We start from the raw sequence: 15,357 nt of genomic DNA on the forward strand, positions 1-15,357 counted from the left end.
CTCTGTCGCCCAGGCTGGAGTGCAGTGGCCGGATCTCAGCTCACTGCAAGCTCCGCCCCCCGGGTTTACGCCATTCTCCTGCCTCAGCCTCCCGAGTAGCTGGGACTACAGGCGCCCGCCGCCTCGCCCGGCTAGTTTTTTGTATTTTTTTTTTTAGTAGAGACGGGGTTTCACCGTGTTCGCCAGGATGGTCTCGATCTCCTGACCTCGTGATCCGCCCGTCTCGGCCTCCCAAAGTGCTGGGATTACAGGCTTGAGCCACCGCGCCCGGCCACATTTTTTGTATTTCTTAGTAGAGACGGGGTTTCACTGTGTTAGCCAGGATGGTCTCGATCTCCTGACCTCGTGATCCGCCCGTCTCGGCCTCCCAAAGTGCTGGGATTACAGGCTTGAGCCACCGCGCCCGGCCAGGTCTGCATCTCTTAATTTGTTCTACTTAACAGTAGTAAATTAGTGACTGGATCCGGTGGCTCACGCCTATAATCCCAGCACTTTGGTAGGCCGAGGTGGGCGGATCACGAGGCCAGGAGATCGAGACCATCATGGCTAACACGGTGAAACCCCGTCTCTACTAAAAATACAAAAAAATTAGCCAGGCGTGGTGGTGGGCGCCTGTAGTCCCAGCTACTCTGGAGGCTGAGGCAGGAGAATGGTGTGAACCCAGGAGGCAGAGTTTGCAGTGAGCCGAGATCGCGCCACTGCAGTCCAGCCTAGGCAACAGAACAAGACTGTCTCAAAAAAAAAAAAAAAGTAGTAAATTAGCAATTGCAAAATAAAGGTTAATTTATAAACTTTGAATGGAAATCCAGACTATAGTAGTATTATAGAAGTGATGGCTGGGTAGGGTGGCACATGCCTGAATCCCAGCACTTTGGGAGGCCGAGGTGGGCGGATCACCTGAGGTCGGGAGTTCAAGACCAGCCTGACTAACATGATAAAACCCCATCTGTACTAAAAAATACAAAATTAGCCAGGCCTGGTGGCGCATGCCTGTAATCCCAGCTATTCGGGAGGCTGAGGCAGGAGAATCACTCAAACCTGGGAGGCGGAGGTTGCAGTGAGCCAAGATCACACCACTGTACTCCAGCCTGAGTGACAGAGTCAGACTCAGTCTCAAAAAGAAAAAAAAAGAAGTGATGATAATACCTGACAGGTTGACCCTAATGATCATGTTGACATGATTTATGAAGTACAATGACATAATAATGCTGTTTTTTTCCCTAGAAAATGAAGAAAACCTAAGTTCACACAAAGTTTAGTGGTATTATCAGCAAAACTAATTTTTTTTTTCTGGGCAGGGCATGCATGAGATATTTACAGAATTATCTTTTTCATTTTCTTTTTCTTTTTTTGAGATGGAGTTTTGCTCTTGTTGCCCAGGCTGGAGTGCAATGTTGTGATCTTGGCTCACTGCAACCTCCGCCTCCTGGGTTCAAGCGATTCTCCTGCCTCAGCCTCCCCAGTAGCTGGGATTACAGGCATGCGCCATCACGCCTGGCTAATTTTGTACTTTTAGTAGAGACGGGGTTTCTCCATGTTGGTCAGGCTGGTCTTGAACTCCTGACCTGTGGTGATATGCCTGCCTGGGCCTCCCAAAATGCTGGGATTACAGGCGTGAGCCACCGCACCCGACCAGAATGATCTTTTTCATCTGCATTTCATTACCATGAAACAAAGTAATCTTCATTAATCTTATCATAGGTTTTTATTTTTTATTTTATTGAATTAATTTTTTTATTTTTTGAGACGGAGTCTCACTCTCTCACCAAGGCTGGAGTGCAGTGACACTGTGTCGCAATCTCAGCTCACTGCAACCTCCGCCTCCCAGGTTCAAGCGATTCCTCTGCCTTAGCCTCCAGAGTAGCTAGGATTACAGGTGCCTGCCACCACGCCCGGCTAATTTTTTGTATTTTAATAGAGACGGGGTTTCACCGTATTAGCCAGGATGTTCTTGATCTCCTGACCTTGTGATCTGCCCACCTTGACCTCGGCCTCCCAAAGTGCTGGGATTACAGGTGAGAGCCACCGCACTCGGCCAGGTTTTGTTTTTTTTTTTTTTTTTTTTTTGAGACGGAGTCTCACTCTGTCATCCAGGCTGGAGTGCAGTGGCGCGATCTCGGCTCAGGCTCATTGCAAGCTCCACCTCCTGGATTCACACCATTCTCCTGCCTCAGCCTCTCGAGTAGCTGGGACTACAGGCGTCCGCCACCAAGCCTGGCTAATTTTTTGTATTTTTAGTAGAGATGGGGGTTTCCCCATGTTGGCCAGGATGGTCTCGATCTCATGACCTCGTGATCCGCCCGCCTTGGCCTCTCAAAGTGCTGAGATTACAGGTGTGAGTCCCCGTGCCTGGCCCAGGTTTGTTTTTAATGCCATCAAATTTTGAAATGAGTATATCCCAGAATACACTATTGGTGCTATTTTAGCTGGTTATTTTTCATTATCAGACTTTGGAAGACAGCAGAGTATACTGTAGTGGTTTTCAAAAAAATTCTTTTTATCAAGTAGAACCATTATCTTCAAACAAATTATAAAACAGGCACAAGTAGAAAATTTCAGATGAAAGCAAATAGGAATGCAGAGCCCACCATATTGCAGCCTCCTCTTCTTCCTGAGGGTAGCTTCCTGAAACTCTGGGGTTCCAGAAAGACAGCTTGGATAGTTTAGTCATACTGGAAAACGAGGGGTTTTGAGTCCCCTATAGCTGGGTTTAAACTCCAGCTCTCTCCTTTGTAGGATGGTGTAATGGTGGGGGAGTTACTTAGTATCTTTGAGATTCAGTGAGAAGTATTTGAGGGGGTTGACTAATACTAATAGTAACTAACATTACTGTTTATGATTGTTGTATGGACAGGTTCCTCAATAAATGGCAACTTACTTCACATTTGTTTAAAGTTAAATGTAAAACAACTTGTCCCACAGTCTGAAAAACAACCGTAATAGTTTTTTTCCAGACATAGGCCTCCCAAAATTCAGGTTTAGATATTTCCACTTTGGCACAGGTGGTTTTTTTTCTCCCCCAGGTTATTAGTGTCAAGTTTCTTCTTGTCCCAGGAGTTCTAACTATGGCTTACTAACATCCTTATTATATCTCGTTAACTCTAGATAAACACACATACACAAATCAGTGGTTTATTATGAAAACCCTATAATATACAGTGAATGTTCCATAGTTCTCATGCTTTTCTTTCCTATACAAAGAAAACAAAAATGAGTAAACTTTTGGTTTTAAGAGTTGAACAGGACTGTTGAAACTGTTCCTTCAAACTATCTTTTATTAGGCAGGTCATTACTATTTTTATCTTAGAGACCATTTTTTTTTTTTTACTTATTATTATTGTTATTATTTTTGAGATGGAGTCTTGCTGTATTGCCCAGGCTGGAGTACAGTGGCACGACCTCGGCTCACTGCAACTGCTGCCTCCTGGGATCAAAAGATTCTCCTGCCTCAGCCTCCTAAGTAGCTGTGATTACAGGCATGCACCACCATGCCTGGCTGATTTTTGTATTTTTACTAGAGATGGGGTTTCACCATGTTGGCCAGGCTAGTCTCAAACTCACGACCTTAGATGATCCACCTGACTTGGCCTCCCAAAGTGCTGGGATTCCAGGCGTGAGCCAACACACCTGGCCTTCTACTTATTTTTATTTCTTTTTCTTTTTTTCCTATTCAGATAATCAATCACCAGTTGACATTCTTTCTTTGAAAAAATCAAATTTGATTCTATTTCATTAAGAACTTATCAACTAATATAACGTGTCAGTTTCCTCAACAAGACAAATTTTTTTTTCCTGATACAGTGTTTGTTGACTTTTTTTTTTTTTTTTTTAAGACAGAGTCTCACTCTGTCGTCTAGGCTGAAGTGCAGTGGCATGATCTTGGTTCACTGCAACCTCCGCCTTTCGGGCTTAAGCGATTCTCCTGCCTCAGCCTCCTGAGTAGCCAGGACTACAGGTGCTTGCCACCACACCCAGCAATTCTCATGCCTCAGCCTCCTGAGTAGCTGGGGTTACAGGCACCCACCACCATGCCCAGCTAATTTTTGTATTTTTAGTAGAGACAGGGTTTCATCATATTGGCCATTCTGGTCTCGAACTCCTGTCTTTGTGATCTGCCCACCTTGGCCTCCCAAAGTGCTGAGATTACAGGTGAGAACCACTGCGCCTGGCCTTGTTGACTTATTTTAATAGTCTCAGCCCTAAATTTTAAGGAAATGAGGATGAGTGGAGGATAGAAGGACACTGTACAAGTAAAAGGGAAGCTTGATACTTTCATTATTTTAAGTCAAGTGCATTCATACTGATGATTATTCATTCCAGCACATCAGAGGCAATATTTACTGATTTTTTTTTTTTTTGAGACGGAGTTTTGCTCTGTCACCAGGCTGGAGTGCAGTGGCATGATCTCGGCTCACTGTGACCTCTGCCTCCTGGGTTCAAATGGTTTCCTTGCCTCAGCCTCCCCAGTAGCTGGGACTATAGGCGCGCACCACCATGCCCAGCTAATTTTTTGTATTTTAGTAGAGACGGGGTTTCACTGTTGGCCAGGATGGTCTCAATCTCCTTACCTTGTGATCCGCCTTAGCCTCCCAAAGTGCTGGGATTACGGGCGTGAGCCACTGCACCCGGCCTACTGATCTTTCTTGACTTAGAAATGACATATGAGCCAAGATTGCGCCACTGCACTCTAGCCTGGCAACAGAGCGAGACTCCGTCTCAAAACAACAACAACAACAAAAACAAAACTCTTTATTTTTCTGGCGTGATAATAAAGCATGAGGGCTCCAGAGACACTGCCTGGGTTAAAATCCCAGTTTGTGCAAGTTTCTTAACAAGTCTTGCGGTTATTTCCTCATCTATGAAATAGATATATTAATAAGTGTCTACCTCAGAGGATTGGCGTGAGAATTGCATGAGTTAAGCTTGTAAAAACTTAAAATACTGCCTGACACATAGTAAGCACTCAGTCATTATTATCCAAATTTATATTTGTGCACTTGTGTCCAACCTTATTCATCAAGACTCACTGGATGAATCCCAATTCTATGCCAGGCACAGTGATAGACACCTCAGCTACCAAAGCATCCATCATCCGTGCCCTAAGAGCTTAACAGTAAAGTAGAAAGAAAAAGACTTACTGCTATAACACAAAGTTTCTTAACTTGAACAGGGTTCAGGAAGTCTGAGAACTTGAATGAAAAAAAAAATACATATTTATTTGCACTAACCTCTAGCTAGAATTTAGCATCTCCTTCAACTACTAATAGGTGACAAATCATAGTAGTGTTAGAAGTGCCTGTGGCTTTGTTACCAAGAGAAATGACTGATATTTCTCTTGGGAGGCGAAGGTTGCAGTGAGACGAGATCGCGCCCTTGCACTCCAGCCTAGGTGACAGAATGAGACTCCGTTTCCAAAAAAAAAAAGAGTACAGAGAATAGTGTAATAAACAAAAGGGGATTCTGAACTTTTTGTCTGAATATAAAATATAGCTTGTCCTTACCAACAGGCATTCCTTATTTCAGGTGAGAAGCTATACCTAATTTCGGATGTGTTCTTGAAATGCCAAATACTATATACATCATTTGTAGAGGTCACTTTCTTTTTTTTTTTTTTGAGGCGGAGTCTTCACTCTGTCGCCCAGGCTGGAGTGCAGTGGCACCATCTCAGCTCACTGCAAGCTCCGCCTCCCGGGTTCGCGCCATTCTCCTGCCTCAGCCTCCCGAGTAGCTGGGACTACAGGCGCCCGCCACCGCGCCCGGCTAATTTTTTGTATTTTAGTAGAGACGGGGTTTCACCGTGTTAGCCAGGATGGTCTCGATCTCCTGACCTCGTGATCCGCCCGTCTCGGCCTCCCAAAGTGCTGGGATTACAGGCTTGAGCCACCGTGCCCGGCCAAGGTCACTTTCTTAAGTAACAAAGGCTTTGATAAAACCTGTACTTTAAATATTTCATCATTACAAAGACAACTAGTTTTGTAAACAACTTGAATAACCATTCCAAAGACACTTATTTTGTGAACAGTGTTTTGCAGTTAACTATAGAGAACCCAAGTAGACATCTGAAAAATGCTGTTGAGCAAATGTTTATAGATTGGGATTTTTGAAATTTTAATTTAATTTAATTTCAAAAACAATAGGATGTAAATTGGAAGAACATCCTTAGAGATCATCTTTTCCAACCTGAAATTCAAATCTTTAAGAATATTAGCTCAACTCCAAACCAATCTGTGCCAGAAGACTGAAATGGGCCTATGCGTCTATCATTTAAAGAAAGACCTGACCGGGCGCGGTAGCTCACGCCTGTAATCCCAGCACTTTGGGAGGCCGAGGCGGGCGGATCACGAGGTCAGGAAATCGAGACCAGCCTGGCCAATATGGTGAAACCCCGCCTCTACTAAAAACACAAAAAATTAGCCCGGCGTGGTGGCGGGCGCCTGTAATTCCAGCTACTCGGGAGGCCGAGGCAGGAGAATCGCTTGAACCCGGGAGGCGCAGGTTGTAGTGAGCCAAAATCGCGCCACTGCACTCCAGCCTGGGCGACAGAGCGAGGCTCCGTCTCAAAAAAAAAAAAAAAAAAAAGCAAGATCTGCAAAACACCGGATTCCTTCTCAGCTTTCTGACCTGAAAAGGTATAGATCCTCAAGAAGGGAAGAGTGTATGTACGTACTTTTCGGCCAGTTTACCGCTCTGACCGCTCTTACGGTGTCTGGGGGCAAAAAACTAAGGATCTAGACTTTGCTCCCATCACGAGATCTTCCCCTCAGGATCTCGGTAGTGACCCTGAAGCCTCATGGCATCTACAGAAAATAGTTTTCCTTGTCTATAGAGCATCCCTACGGCGATGTAAGTCACTCCTTTTGGTGGAGCTCAGTCGCCTCCGACAGCAGCAGCCGCAACCCCTAGGCTGTGCAGGGTGGGATTCGGCCATGGATGGCTTGGGGCACATGGTGTCGAGGGGACAGGGGACGCGATCCCCGCCCCAGGAGCCCCTCAACTGAGAAGCGACCCCGACCAGGGTCACACCAACCCCCCAGGCAGGTCCCTTCTTGGGAAGTTAGAGACTCGCTGATATGTAAAAGATCTCAGTTCATTTAACAGGCTCCTCGCTACCAGTTTCTTGGAGGCCTGCTTCTCTTCAGGGGTCCTCTAACCCCCTGGGAGCGGTGACTGACGACGCTCAGAAGGCGAGAAACGGCTCCCTAAACCGCTCGCTGGGTCCCTCTCTCCCCACAATGCACCGGGCCAGCAGGAAGGCCGCTCCGACCCCTAATTTTCCCGCGAATTCAGTTCAAAGAGGCGGCCGGGCCCGCGATCGGCAGCGCGCACGGGCCAACCAAGCCGCGCCTCCGCGAGAAGCACCTCCGCGTGACTGACGGGGGAATCCGCGGGCCAACGGGCTGGGCGGCCCAGCGGCGCGCGCTCCCGCCGGCCAATCAGAGCGCCAGGCGGGGGAAGTGGGCGGAGCGAGGCCAGGGTAGGGTGAGCGGCCTCCCGAGCGGAGCGGGGCTCTGAGGAGACACTTTTTTTTTCCTCCCTCCTTCCCTCCTCTCCTCCTCCCTTCCCTTCCCCTCTCCTCCCCTCTCTCCTCCTTCCCCCCTCGGTCCGCCGGAGCCTGCTGGGGCGAGCGGTTGGTATTGCAGGCGCTTACTCTCCGGGGCCGCCCGGCGGGTAGCTGGCGGGGGGAGGAGGCAGGAACCGCGATGGCGCCTCAGAAGCACGGCGGTGGGGGAGGGGGCGGCTCGGGGCCCAGCGCGGGGTCCGGGGGAGGCGGCTTCGGGGGTTCGGCGGCGGTGGCGGCGGCGACGGCTTCGGGCGGCAAATCCGGCGGCGGGGGCTGTGGAGGCGGCGGCAGTTACTCGGCCTCCTCCTCCTCCTCCGCGGCGGCAGCGGCGGGGGCCGCGGTGTTACCGGTGAAGAAGCCGAAAATGGAGCATGTCCAGGCTGACCACGAGCTTTTCCTCCAGGCCTTTGAGAGTGAGTGTGTGCGAGGCTTTGAGGGCAGGAAGACCCACTCTGCCAACACCGGGGATGGGACACTCTGCTGGGCCCCCTTCCTTCTCGGGAGTCCACTTGTGTGTGAGTGGAGGGAGGAATTGAGGGGATGTCCCCCTTTCGGGGATTACGTCTCCAGGGGATCCGGAGTCTAGGGCCTTGGGAGAGCTGGAAAAGAGGGTCCGAGTAGGTTTTTGACTCCCCCAAGATTGACGCAAGAGGCTCGGGACGGGCCCCACGTTCAGAGCAGGCGGCTTTTAGATGAGGAGGTAGCAGTTGAACTGAGCCGCAGTCACATCCGTGTGAGATTAGTTCTTGTTTTCTTTCATGCCTTTCGGACTCTAGAAATACAGGGGTTTCGGTTGTAGCTTTTGAGGGGCAAAATGAAGCCTGTGAAGGGATGAGTGCAGTCGAACCGAAGAAATTGTCCTTAGTCTGAAATGCTTTCGCGCTAACTTGGTGCTGCAGGTTCACATGGCACCTTTGGATGCTTAAAACCCTTCAAATCTATCCTCCCATTTTGTGGATATGTAAACTGAGCCAGAGAGGGGTCAAGCATCTTCTCTGGAGACGACCCCGGAATTCTGTTTTTTATACTGGATTTACGGAACATTTTCTTACGTCAATTTCTGTTTCTAAGGTCTGTCTGGAAGGTGAAACTGACTTATTTGGAAAGGAGAGCAAGGTGTCTGGAAACAAACAATAGAATTTATTAAAAACATCGTGACTGTAAATAATCCTGATTGTTCTTTAAGGAATGTTATATCCTGATTGGTTTCCTTTTTTGCTTTTGTGTGTTATAATTTGGGTGATCTTTAATAGCTGAATAATCTTACAGAAACTTGAATAAACTTGGCTCTACCGCCCAGTGTCCTTATTTACAATTTCACTGTGGCATATGTTAAGGACATGGTATCAGCTGTGCTTGGAAAGATGTATTACATTGTTTAATACCCTTCCTTCTTTCTCTCTCATTAGTGCTTCAGGAAATTCTAATTGGAACTTAATAGAAGGAATTTCAGTTTTTATCAAAACGAATATTGAACCTGCTTCAGAGAGATTCACATTATTCACATATTATATTTCTTAATATACTTTGAAATATCTGGAGAGGCTTTAGTTGGAAATAGGATGGAGAACTGAAGGGGAGTGGTGACAATGATACTTGTTTGTACCCCTTCTAAAGTATCTCATTTCCCTTTAGTTAATTTAAAATAAAACTAACCAATTGAAGATTTAGGTGGAAATTTTTTTTTTTTTTTTTTTTTTTTTTTTTTTTTTTTTTTTTTTTTTGAGACGGAGTCTCGCTCTGTAGCCCAGGCTGGAGTGCAGTGGCCGGATCTCAGCTCACTGCAAGCTCCGCCTCCCGGGTTCACGCCATTCTCCGGCCTCAGCCTCCCGAGTAGCTGGGACTACAGGCGCCCGCCACCTCGCCCGGCTAGTTTTTTGTATTTCTTAGTAGAGACGGGGTTTCACCGTGTTAGCCAGGATGGTCTCGATCTCCTGACCTCGTGATCCGCCCGTCTCGGCCTCCCAAAGTGCTGGGATTACAGGCTTGAGCCACCGCGCCCGGCCTAGGTGGAAATTTTAAAAGTTCCTTCTGAATGTTAAAAGAAGATAAATCCTCCAAGAAAGTTTTAACTATTTGAGTTCTGATGAGTCCACCTCAGAGAAGTCAAGTGTCATTAAGAGCTAGATCTGGTCATAAAACAACTTGAAGTTGTTTACTGGAAAGTTTAAATACTCTAATGTAATTATTCACATAGTTATTCCTATTTGGTTTATTTTGATACTGCTGTATAATGACCTAACGTGATACTAATAGGTCATTAATGTAACTGATATGATGGTATATGTATGTATTTTTCATCGATTTAAGTCCTGTATAACAAATTACATTTTAACTAATTTGAAATTTAGCTCATTTTAAGCGTTGGAAAGACTGTTTTGGGAATCTGTTAGTTGTGTAAAAAATACATTGAAGTAATATTTACATTGGACAAAATAGATACAACTTTAAATTATAATTAGGAGGCCAGGCGCGGTGGCTCAAGCCTGTAATCCCAGCACTTTGGGAGGCCGAGACGGGTGGATCACGAGGTCAGGAGATCAAGACCATCCTGGCGAACACGGTGAAACCCGGTCTCTACTAAAAAACACAAAAAACTAGCCGGGTGAGATGGCGGGCGCCTGTAGTCCCAGCTACTCGGGAGGCTGAGGCAGGAGAATGGCGTGAACCCGGGAGGTGGAGCTTGCAGTGAGCTGAGATCCGGCCACTGCACTCCAGCCTGGGCAGCAGAGCGAGACTCCGTCTCAAAAAAAATAAAATAAAATAAAATAAAATAAATTATAATTAAGAATATCTATTGAGAATTTTTGCTGCAGTTTGTGTCCGAGATTTATTTCAATATTGACTGACTTGGCCGGGCGCGGTGGCTCACGCCTGTAATCCCAGCACTTTGGGAGGCCGAGGCGGGCGGATCACAAGGTCAGGAGTTCGAGACCACGGTGAAACCCCGTCTCTACTAAAAATACAAAAAATTAGCCGGGCGCAGTGGCGGGCGCCTGTAGTCCCAGCTACTTGGGAGGCTGAGGCAGGAGAATGGCAGGAACCCGGGAGGCGGAGCTTGCAGTGAGCCGAGATCGCGCCACTGCACTCCAGCCAGGGGAACAGAGCGAGACTCCGTCTCAAAAAAAAAAAAATATGGCCGGGCGCGGTGGCTCAAGCCTGTAATCCCAGCACTTTGGGAGGCCGAGACGGGCGGATCACGAGGTCAGGAGATCGAGACCATCCTGGCTAACACGGTGAAACCCCGTCTCTACTAAAAAATACAAAAAACTAGCCGGGCGAAGTGGCGGGCGCCTGTGGTCCCAGCTACTCGGGAGGCTGAGGCAGGAGAATGGCGTGAACCCGGGAGGCGGAGCTTGCAGTGAGCTGAGATCCGGCCACCGCACTCCAGCCTCGGCGACAGAGCCAGACTCAGTCTCAAAAAAAAAAAAAAATATATATATATAGACTGACTTTTGAGTGCAGTGGATCCTACCTGTAATCCTAGCTACTCTGGAGGCTGAGGCTGGAGGATCGATCTTGAGCCCAGAAGTTCGAGATCAGCCTGGGCAACATATCAAGACCCCTTTTCAAAAAAAGAAAAAAATATACCTTGACTAACTTTCATCGTACCTGTATTAGGAATGTCTGGATCTGTATTAGGATGTCATCATATCTATTAGGATGTATTAGGAGTCTGTTTTGGCTGACTACAAATTTTTTAAGTGATCATTTAAAAAGTGAAATTTTCATCTTGTTTGGCATCAATCAGTAGTTCTTTTGTTGACTCCAGCTACCTATTGCAGCTGACTTTTGGAAGAAAATCTGTTATAAATAGTTTAAATTAGCTAAGTTAAATGAGTACAACTACTTCTCTTCAGTTCTGCCCAGTAACAATAACTATCTTAGAAAGGCTTAAGAAAAATATTGTAGAGAACCTTCAGTATAAAAAGTGTAGATGAACTTTGTGAATGTATGCCATTGATGTGCATACTAACTTTCTTGATGTAAATATTTAGTGCGATATAAATATTTAGTGTGCCGGGCGCGGTGGCTCACGCCTGTAATCCCAACACTTTGGGAGGCTGAGGCCGGCGGATCACGAGGTCAGGAGATCGAGACCATCCTGGCTAACACGGTGAAACCCCGCCTCTACTAAAAACACAAAAAATTAGCCGGGCGTAGTGGTGCGCGCCTGTAGTCCCAGCTGCTTGGAGGCTGAGGCAGGAGAATGACGTGAACCCGGAAGGTGGAGCTTGCAGTGAGCCGAGATCGTGCCACTGCACTCCAGCCTGGGCGACAAAGGGAGACTCCGTCTCAAAGTCTCAAAAAATAAATAAATAAATAAATATTTAGTGCATGATTTCCATAGCAGATGATTAGTTTATATTGATTATAACATGGTCTAGGTTGATATTTTTCTGATAGGTAAGTTTATATCATGTTTGGATTTTGTTTTCTTTTACCTAGAGCCAACACAGATCTATAGATTTCTTCGAACTCGGAATCTCATAGCAGTAAGTAGTCAACAAAATTCATCAATATTATTTCTCTCTTATAACTGCATCTGTATTCAATTTTAACATTTTTAAAACTCTTTTTGTAGCCAATATTTTTGCACAGAACTCTTACTTACATGTCTCATCGAAACTCCAGAACAAACATCAAAAGGTACATTTTATGAATCTTATTTCAAGCTGATCAAAGCATGTTTTATTTTAAAGTATTTCTCAAAATTAAAAAAAAGAACAAAAATAAAGTACTGTAACTAAAGATTTAACATGAAAACTGAAGTAAGAGAGTGACTGGTTGAATTGGTTGCACAGTGGTTTTCAATAGTTTCATCTTTGTAAGTCTCAGGTTATTATTAGTTTGTTGTTTTTTTTTTCTAATAGAAATGAGGCTGGGTGTGGTGGCTCACGCCTGTAATCACAGCACTTCGGGAGGCCAAGTCGGGCGGATCACTTGAGGCCAGGAGTTCGAGACCAGTTTGGCCAACATGGCAAAACCCCATCTCTACTAAAACAAAAATTAGCCTAGCCGGGTGTGGTGGTGTGTGCCTGTAATCTCAGTTACTGGGGAGGCTGAGGCAGGAGAATTGCTTGAGCCTGGGAGGCGGAGGTTGCAGTGAGCCGAGATGGTGCCATTGTGTTTTTGGTTTTTTATTTTGAGAGAGAAGTCTCACTCTTTTCCCCCAGGCTGGAGTGCAGTGGTGCAATCCTGGCTCACTGCAACCTCCGCCTCCTGGGTTCAAAAGATTCTCCTGCCTCAGCTTCCCAGGTAGCTGGGATTACAGGTGCCTCCCACCACAACCAGCTAATTTTTGTATTTTTCGTAGAGATGGGGGTTTCCCCATGTTGGCTAGGCTGGTCTCGAACTCCTGACCTCAGGTGATCTACCTGCCTCGGCCTCCCAAAGTGCTGGGATTACAGGCATGAGCCACTGCTCCTGGCCTTTTTTTTTTTTGGAAACGGAGTCTCTGTCTCCCAGGCTAAAGTGCAGTGGCGCAATCTCGGCTCACTGCAATCTCCGCCTCCCAGATTCAAGAGATTCTCATGCCTCAGACTCCCGAGTAGCTGGGACTACAGGCGCACACCACCATGCTCGGCTAATTTTTTGTGTTTCTAGTAGAGACGGGGTTTCTCTGTGTTAGCCAGGATGGTCTCGATCTCCTGATCTCGTGATCCACCCTCCTCGGCCTCCCAAAGTGCTGGGATTACAGGAGTGAGCCACCATGCCCAGCCTGGCCTTCTTTTTTTTGTGATGGAGTTTCGCTCTTGTTGCCCAGGCTGGAGTGCAGTGGTGCTATCTTGGCTCACTGCAACCTCCGCTTCCCGGATTCAGGCAATTCTCCTGCCTCAGCCTCCTGAGTAGCTGGAATTATAGGCTCCCGCCACCACTCCCAGCTAATTTTTTGTATTTTTAGTAGAGATGGGGTTTTACTATGTTGGCCAAGCTGGTCTCAAACTCCTAACCTCATGAGCTGCCCGCCTCGGCCTCCCAAAGTGCTGAGAAGACAGGCGTGAGCCACTGTGCCCAGCCTCCACTGGTTATTTTCAAGTTTGATAGAAGTTGAGGATTTAAGTATTTGCCAAAGGGCTCAGGGTAACTATATTTGTTACATAAAATTTAAGTTAATTTTTGATTATTATGTGTAATTTGAATTAGCCCCTATAGTGGTAGGTTCAGAAAGTCTCATTTTATATCTTTGGTGGTATTCTTTTCTTTTTTTTTTGGAGACAGTTTCACTCTTGTTGCCCAGGCTGGAGTGCAATGTCGCAATCTTGCTTCACTGCAACCTCTGCCTCCTGGGTTCAAGGGATTATCTTGTCTCACCCTCCCAAGTAGCTGAGATTACAGGTGCCCACCACCATGCCTGGCTGATTTTTTGTATTTTTCATTGAGTCGGGGTTTTACCATGTTGGCCAGGCTGGTCTTGAACTCCTGACCTCAGGTGATCCACCCACCTCAGCCTCCCGAAGTGCTGGGATTATAGGCCTGGGCCACAGCGCCCGGCCTTGGTGGTGGTCTTAACTGAAAGGGGAAACACTGTTGAAATCAATAGGATGAAGGTTTTTTAAAAACAATGAAGTCGTAATCATTAGATTTTAAAGTGGGGTCTGGAGGGTGGGAGACAGCTTGTTTTTGCTGTATAACATGTACTACTTAACCGTATGTAATTTTCAATGCAAGTTTTTTGTCCTAGGTGCAAGATTATATTTGAGCGTATCAAGTGAACAAGTTTACGTTTAAAGGCGAGAATTCTATTAAGCATTTGATATTGTTGTTATAGTTTTAGTAAAATCATCAAGTTACCGCGTTAGAGTTTGAAACTAAGCTCTTTGGTGGACTGCTACTGTTTATTACTACTACATTTCTATAGCAAGACATGGTTGAATTTTGTAAATACATCTGCTTGTATTTTGAAGATTGAAGTGTTACAATTATTTGTCTTTTGGCAATCTTTCTGAATAGAGAGAGCGCATGAGGAAGTTTGCATTGCAATTAATAGGTGAAAATTGCTAAGCACCTAAAAAGGAGGTGATGAATTAGGTTACAGAATTAGTTTTGTCCACCCTTTACCTGTCTACTTCGTTATTTGATCTCTGCCAGCATTCAGCATGCTTTTTCTGTAAAGGACCAGTAAACAACAGTAATTATTTTAGGCTTTGCAGCCAGGATGCAAAATTGAGGATACTATGTAGGTACTTAATATAAAAAGAAAGAAAATATTTACAAATTTTTAAAATTTCAGTCCAAAATGTCAATCCGTAAATCTTTTATTGATAAAAATACAACAGTATAAGATAGAACATTTCTTAATACAGGCCTACTAATGAGAAATGTAGAATTTTATTTTTTATTTTTGTGAGGGTAGCGGAGATAACACTTAGCTTAATTGGGGTTCAGAGTTAGTGTTTTCTATAATCAAATCAATTGCTAATGTTTATAAAAACCATTCTTACCTTCTGGGCTGCACAAAAACAGGCAATAGGCCAGGTTTGGCCATGGTCCATAGTTTCCCCACCCTTGATTTATTCTATAAAACTAGTAGAATTTGATTAACTTTTTTGTTTCATCAAACCTTTTTTGTTTTGGAGACAGAGTCTTGCTCTGTCACCCAGGCTGGCGTGCCGTGGCGCAATTTCGGCTCACTGCAATCTCTGCCTCCCAAGTTCAAGCAATTCTCCTGCCTGAGCCTCCTGAGTAGCTGGGATTACAGAGGTGTGCCACTACGCCCAGCTAATTTTTGTATTTTTATTAGAGACAGGGTTTCACCATGTTCATCAGGTTGGTCTTGAACTCCTGACCTCATG

At 45.8% G+C, this 15,357-nt stretch overlaps 1 protein-coding gene across 2 annotated transcripts in view; it reads left to right on the forward strand.

Moving 5' to 3' along the window:
• Positions 1 to 7,462: 7,462 nt before the first annotated feature.
• The window catches only part of SUZ12 (SUZ12, polycomb repressive complex 2 subunit), a 67,072-nt gene continuing 59,177 nt past the window's right edge, over positions 7,463 to 15,357 (forward strand). Inside the window, exons 1-3 of one of the 2 annotated variants that reach the window (XM_025361624.1) lie at positions 7,463 to 7,974; positions 12,011 to 12,057; positions 12,147 to 12,211. In XM_025361624.1, the coding sequence (XP_025217409.1) occupies positions 7,701 to 7,974; positions 12,011 to 12,057; positions 12,147 to 12,211 (386 nt within the window). In that variant the 5' untranslated portion in view covers positions 7,463 to 7,700. The remainder of the gene's footprint in view (positions 7,975 to 12,010; positions 12,058 to 12,146; positions 12,212 to 15,357) is intronic. The other variant, XM_025361625.1, reaches the window with a different exon arrangement.

The sequence above is a fragment of the Theropithecus gelada genome, chromosome 16 (assembly GCF_003255815.1).
Source record: "Theropithecus gelada isolate Dixy chromosome 16, Tgel_1.0, whole genome shotgun sequence".
Taxonomy (NCBI): Eukaryota; Metazoa; Chordata; class Mammalia; order Primates; family Cercopithecidae; genus Theropithecus; species Theropithecus gelada.